At 45.6% G+C, this 7,500-nt stretch overlaps 1 protein-coding gene across 1 annotated transcript in view; it reads right to left on the bottom strand.

The window, feature by feature from the left end:
- LOC310824449 (uncharacterized protein) overlaps positions 1-7,500 on the bottom strand; it is a gene marked incomplete at its 5' end in the record, with an annotated part of 14,645 nt that overhangs the window by 5,855 nt on the left and 1,290 nt on the right. Inside the window, 5 exons of the mRNA XM_083697697.1 lie at positions 581-641; positions 1,244-1,347; positions 5,057-5,208; positions 5,557-5,789; positions 7,170-7,345. Coding sequence (XP_083553823.1) covers positions 581-641; positions 1,244-1,347; positions 5,057-5,208; positions 5,557-5,789; positions 7,170-7,345 — 726 coding nt within the window. The remainder of the gene's footprint in view (positions 1-580; positions 642-1,243; positions 1,348-5,056; positions 5,209-5,556; positions 5,790-7,169; positions 7,346-7,500) is intronic.

Genomic DNA, 7,500 nt, shown 5'->3' with positions numbered 1-7,500 from the left:
GTGTTTGTGTGTGTGTGTGTGTGTGTGTGTGTGTGTGTGTGTGTGTGTGTGTGTGTGTGTGTGTGTGTTTGTGTGTGTGTGTGTGTGTGTGTGTGTGTGTGTGTGTGTGTGTTTGTGTGTGTGTGTGTGTGTGTGTGTGTGTGTGTGTGCTCCCAGAGTTCAACTCTTGCTCCCAGAGTTCAACTCATTTGAGGGGGGGGGAGACAGAGAGACAGACAGAGAGAGAGGGGGGGGAGACGGGGAGAGAGAGGGGGGGGAGAGAGGGGGGAGACAGAGAGACAGACAGAGAGAGAGGGGGGGAGAGAAGGGGGGAAGATGGGGGAGAGAGAGGGGGGGGGGAGAGGGGGGGGGGAGAGAGACAGATAGAGAGGGGGGAGAGAGAGAGGGGGGGGAGGGAGGGGGAGACAGAGAGGCAGACAGACAGAGAGAGAGAGAATGAGAGAGAGGGGGGGGTAAGAAAGGGAGGGAGGTAGGGAAAGCAGGAGGGACACACACATACACACACAACCACACACACACACGTGGGTGGAGATATCGGGTGACAGAGGTTAGGGGTGAAAAGTGAAAGGTCAAAGGTTACCAGAGTAATGATAGTCTCCTCTGCGTGAGAGGTCGGAGAAGAGCATCTTCTCCAGCGAGGCCTGTGAGAGGGGGATGACGGAGGGAGAGAAAGACAGGGTCAGAAATGGTTTGAAGCAGAGACACAGTAAATGGATTTGATTTGAATGAATGAATGAATGAATGAATGAAGGAAGGAAGGAAGGAAGGAAGGAAGGAAGGAAGGAATGAAGGAAGGAAGGAATGAATGAAGGAATAAATAAACAAGTGAGTGAATGAGTGAGTGAATGAATGAATGGATGGATAGATGGATGGATGGATGGATGGATGGATAGATGGATGGATAGATGGATGGATGGATGGATGGATGGATGGATGGATGGATGGATGGATGGATGGATAGATGGATGGATAGATGGATGGATGGATGGATGGATGGATGGATGGATGGATGGATGGATGGATAGATGGATGGATAGATGGATGGATAGATGGATGGATGGATGGATGGATGGATGGATGGATGGATGGATGGATAGATGGATGGATAGATGGATGGATGGATGGATGGATGGATGGATGGATGGATGGATAGATGGATGGATAGATGGATGGATGGATAGATGGATGGATGGATGGATGGATGGATGGATGGATGGATGAGAGATTAGTTTATTGTCCTCACCAGTATGTCTCCATGGCAGCGGTGGAGGCAGTGCAGGGCCAGCTCTGTGTTGCTGCCCCCTCCTGGTATACAGCTGGAACTACACACTGACAGCAGGGTCTCCACTGCCACACACACACACACACACACACAAACATGATAATATAATTTAATTAGATAAATTATCAGACATTATCAATAACATTAGATTAGATCAAATTAGATCATACTTTATTGTCTGCTGGCGTAAACATTTGTTTTGAATGACATGTTCCAGCAAGATAAAAGGTTCATAAAACACACTGACACATCAACAACATCAACACACTAACACACACACTAACACACACTAACACACACACTAACACACACACTAACACACACTAACACACACTGACACATCAACAACATCAACACACTAACACACACTAACACACACTAACACATCAACAACATCAACACACTAACACACACTAACACACACTAACACACACACTAACACACACTAACACACACTAACACACACTAACACACACACTAACACACACTAACACACACTAACACACACTGACACATCAACAACATCAACACACTAACACACACTAACACACACTGACACATCAACAACATCAACACACTAACACACACTAACACACACTAACACACACACTAACACACACTAACACACACTAACACACACTAACACACACTAACACACACACTAACACACACTGACACATTAGCAACATCAACACACTAAAACACAAGGCACCAAAACACACAACAAGCAGCACAATCCACAACACACGGTCTGCAAGCCTGGGCCTGGGCCGAGGAACACATCCAACACACACACACACACGCACACACGCACATGCCCACACACGCACACACGCACGTGCACACACACACACACACACACACACACACACACACACACACACACAATGTGTTGTGGTTATCTTTGGTTCTGTTTCTGTATCTGTAACACACACACACTATTAACCATGTTTATTAACCATGTTTACTAACCATGTTCATTAACTATGTTCATTAACCATGTTTACTAACCATGTTTATTAACCATGTGTATTAACCATGTTTATTAACCATGTGTATTAACCATGTGTATTAACCATGTTTATTAACCATGTGTATTAACCATGTTTATTAACCATGTGTATTAACCATGTTTATTAACCATGTTTATTAACCATGGTTATGACCTCAGGCTCAGGGACACTCAAATCTGACAGGTACAACCAGGTACAACCAGGTACAACCAGGTACAACCTAGTCTCCAGTCTAGTCATCTACTCTAGCTGAACTGCAGATCTAGGTAGAGTACATGTCACGGGAGGCTGGTGGAGGTAGAAATCGGAGGACGTAGCTATCACAGAGGTGTCTATAGGGGTCATAGAGGTGTCTATAGGGGTCATAGAGGGGTCTATAGGGGCCATAGAGGTGTATATAGGGGCCATAGAGGTGTATATAGGGGCTATAGAGGTGTATATAGGGGCTATAGAGGGGTCTATAGGGGCCATAGAGGTGTCTATAGGGGTCATAGAGGTGTATATAGGGGCCATAGAGGGGTCTATAGGGGCCATAGAGGTGTATATAGGGGTCATAGAGGTGTCTATAGGGGCCATAGAGGTGTATATAGGGGTCATAGAGGTGTCTATAGGGGTCATAGAGGGGTCTATAGGGGTCATAGAGGTGTCTATAGGGGCCATAGAGGTGTCTATAGGGGTCATAGAGGTGTATATAGGGGTCATAGAGGGGTCTATAGGGGTCATAGAGGTGTCTATAGGGGTCATAGAGGTGTCTATAGGGGTCATAGAGGGGTCTATAGGGGTCATAGAGGTGTCTGTAGGGGACATGATGTTGATAATTAGCATTAGCCTGTAGCTATCACAGAGGTGTCTATAGGGGTCATAGCGGTGTCTATAGGGGTCGTAGAGGGGTCTATAGGGGTCATAGAGGTGTCTATAGGGATCGTAGAGGTGTCTATAATTAGCATTAGCCTGTAGCTATCATAGAGGTGTCTATAGGGGTCATAGAGGTGTCTATAGGGGTCATAGAGGGGTCTATAGGGGTCATAGAGGCGTCTATAGGGGTCATAGAGGTGTATATAGGGGTCATAGAGGTGTCTATAAGGGTCATAGAGGTGTCTATAGGGGTCGTAGAGGTGTCTATAGGGGCCATAGAGGTGTATATAGGGGTCATAGAGGTGTCTATAGGGGCCATAGAGGTGTATATAGGGGTCATAGAGGTGTCTATAGGGGTCATAGAGGTGTATATAGGGGTCATAGAGGTGTCTATAAGGGTCATAGAGGTGTCTATAGGGGTCGTAGAGGTGTCTATAGGGGTCGTAGAAGTGTCTATAATTAGCATTAGCCAGTAGCTATCATAGAGGGGTCTATAGGGGTCATAGAGGTGTATATAGGGGTCATAGAGGTGTCTATAAGGGTCATAGAGGGGTCTATAGGGGTCATAGAGGGGTCTATAGGGGTCATAGAGGGGTCTATAGGGGTCTATAGGGGTCATAGAGGGGTCTATAGGGGTCATAGAGGGGTCTATAATTAGCATTAGCCTATAGCTATCATAGAACCAAGGGATGTAATTAGATTATTCATTGCATAGAACCAGGAACTATTCTACAGTAACCTCAACATCAACACACTAACACAGTAACCTCAACATCAACACACTAACACACACACTAACACACACACTAACACACACACACTAACACAGTAACCTCAACATCAACACACTAACACACACACTAACACACACACTAACACACACACACTAACACAGTAACCTCAACATCAACACACTAACACAGTAACCTCAACATCAACACACTAACACACACACTAACACACACACTAACACACACACACTAACACAGTAACCTCAACATCAACACACTAACACACACACTAACACACACACTAACACACACACACTAACACAGTAACCTCAACATCAACACACTAACACACACACTAACACACACACTAACACACACACTAACACACACACTAACACAGTAACCTCAACATCAACACACTAACACACACACTAACACACACACTAACACACACACTAACACACACACTAACACAGTAACCTCAACATCAACACACTAACACAGTAACCTCAACATCAACACACTAACACACACACTAACACACACTAACACACACACTAACACAGTAACCTCAACATCAACACACTAACACACACACTAACACACACTAACACACACACTAACACAGTAACCTCAACATCAACACACTAACACACACACTAACACACAAATCAGATTGTTTTGGTCATGTCCATCGCATACAGCCATAATGAAATGCTTTTCGAATCTAGCTCCTCGTACAACAACAATCAATAAATCAATAAATCAATAAATCAATAAATCAATAAATCAATAAATCAATAAATCAATAAATCAATAATACAATGTAATAAAGTCATAATAAAACAATGACAGCAGTAGTGCAAAAGGGTGCAGTGTAGCAGGAAATGACCGTAGTAATAATACAATACAGTAATAATAATAATACAATGACCTGTTTTTACCGTAGTAGTTCATCTACAGTGGTAGTGCAGCTACTACTTCTGCTCAAAGCCAATCAAAATATAAACTCCCACAGCCGCATGCAGGAGGAGATAGGCTCGTAATAATATAATCTCATACAATTATGAATATATTAATAAATTATTAATATAATAATAATAATACATCATTCTCCAGACCTCCAAATGAGGTGTGAGGACAACGTGATGTCATAACCATGACAACACTCTTACCTTGTTCCTGTAGGATGGAACTCTGCTCCAGCTCCTCCCACGGTTTCCATAGCAACTCCTCCCTGGGAGACTCCTCTGGCCCCGCCCCTGACTCCTCCCTCTTTAGACAACATGGCAGTTCAGCCTGGAACCCTGGACCCACGCTAATGCACCTGACAGATGAGGGAGAGAGAGAGAGGGAGTGGGAGAGGGAGAGAGAGAGGGAGGGAGAGAGAGAGACAGAGAGAGAGAGAGAGGGAGAGGGAGAGGGAGGGAGGGAGAGAGAGAGGGAGGGAGAGAGAGAGAGAGAGGGAGAGGGAGGGAGGGAGGGAGAGAGAGAGAGAAAGGGAGAGAGAGAGAGAGAGAGAGAGAGAAAGAGAGAGAGAGAGAGAGAGAGAGAGAGAGAGAGAGAGAGAGAGAGAGAGAGAGAGAGGGAGGGAGAGAGAGATAGGTTTGTAAATCTGACATGTTCTCAAAACCATCCACATCCACAATTCTGTCATCTCTTCATCCCCACTCACGGAAGTGATGAATATCCCTCATCCTCTTCTTCTTCAGTCCTTCCCATCCCTCGTTCCTCACGAAGAAGGGATATGAGGGAGGAGAAGAGCCCTGTCCCCCTGCGGTGGGGGTTCAGCATGGGTGGGGGGGTGTAGTGGCCCCCCCTCCCTGGCCAGTACCCCCTCCACTCCCTCCCTCTCTGAAGAAGACTGGCGAAGGGAGTACCGTTGTACACCACTAGGGGTGCTCCAGTCTGTAGCAGGAGAGAACTCACGGTTAGACACACACCGGAAGAGGAACGTTTTCAAGAAAGAACAGTGCAGAGAGGCTGGTGGGGGTAGAAATCGGAGGACGGGCTCGTTGCAATTCATGGAACGGAATGAGGAATGGTATCAAACACACCTGTTTGATACCATTCCACCTGTTTGATACCATTCCACTTTCCGCTCCATGCATTACAATGAGCCCGTCCTCTGATTTCTACCTCCACCAGCCTCCCCTGTATGACACTCCTTCTTAGACATTTCCCTGCCTCTCCCACTTCAATGTCTGTTTGCAGATCTGAAAGACATGGATAGGTGTAAACAAGATGGCCGAAGCCCCGCCATCAGCCCCTTGGAAAGCTGGACATTGCATGCTAAACAATGTACAGCTTCATCTGGTGTTCATCAGATCAGCTTAAACAGGGTATGGAGGAGTGAGGGGTCGTTTTGGTCCTCTGTGGCTCAGTGGGTAGAGCATGGCGCTAACAACGCTTAGGTTGTGGGTTCGATTCCCATTGGGACCATATATACTGAAATGTATGCACTCACTGCAATGTAAGTCGCTTTGGATAAAAGCGTCAGCTAAATGGCAGATATTATTTTGCTTTCAGTCATAATCCATTATAGTGTCTGTCGTTCAATCAATCAATCAATCAATCAAATGTACTGTATTTGTAAAGCAAAAAATTTCCATAGGTAAATGTCACAAAGTGCTTCACAACAACAACAAAACTAAACATCATGAACAACAAATACAACACACACATTATGAACCAACAACCAACCGCAGACCCCCAAAACAAGGCAAAAACAAGGCAAAAACAAGCCAAAAACAAGCCAAAAACAAGCCAAAAACTCCCCAGAAGGGAGACAACCATAGGCCACAGTGTCAAGGAAAAGCTCCCTCGGGGGAAGAAACCTTGAGAGGAACCAGACTCCAGGGGGGACCCATCCTCCTCTGGCTGATCAAGTCCTGAACCCTCCTAAAGACCTCTTCACCCCCACTACCCCCTTGTACAAGTTTCCCTCCTGTTAAAAAAAACAACAACTAATTTTTCCTTTTTCTAGCATTGTGACTGCCTATGGCCCCTGGTCCGAGCATTGATTACTTTATCTCATGACTGATGGATAGATGATTCACTTACCTAAAGAAATGTATTTGTTGTACGTCGCTTTGGATAAAGGCGTCTGCTAAATGCCATAAATGTAAATGTAAATGTAAACTAATGTGGACACTAATGTGTTGTAGTGTGGTATAGTTCACCCCTACCCCCACTAGGTGTCAGTCACATGCCTGCATGTGTCGGGTCTGGAGGGTGAAACACCAGTTGTCATAGTGGGGGCAAGCCATTGGTCAATTCTTGTCATACCTTATGATTTGATTGGCTGAGGTGACTGCTCTGCACTTCCTGTAACACCACATGATGTCCTCCAGTGGGGAGGTGACAGGGAAGAGAGGAAGGGTGGAGAGAGAGATGGAAGGAGGGATGGAGGGGGGAAGAGGGGGGGAAGGACGCTTCTGTGGGAGTCTGAAGGCTGTTGTGACCTGTGAGGAGAAGGGGGAGGGGAGGGAGAGGAGGGAAAACAATAAAAACAACTTTATTTAAACCACCTCTCCGTGACAGTGTGGCAGTGTGTTGTTGCGTGGCTGAGAATGAGATGCAGCTGTGTTTAAAACAGAAAACTAGGGCATAGCCGTGT

The sequence above is a fragment of the Argentina silus genome (assembly GCF_951799395.1).
Source record: "Argentina silus genome assembly, contig: scaffold_223, whole genome shotgun sequence".
Taxonomy (NCBI): domain Eukaryota; kingdom Metazoa; phylum Chordata; class Actinopteri; order Argentiniformes; family Argentinidae; genus Argentina; species Argentina silus.
Note: the sequence above shows the minus strand (reverse complement) of the source record. Positions and strands in the feature narration are given on the sequence as shown.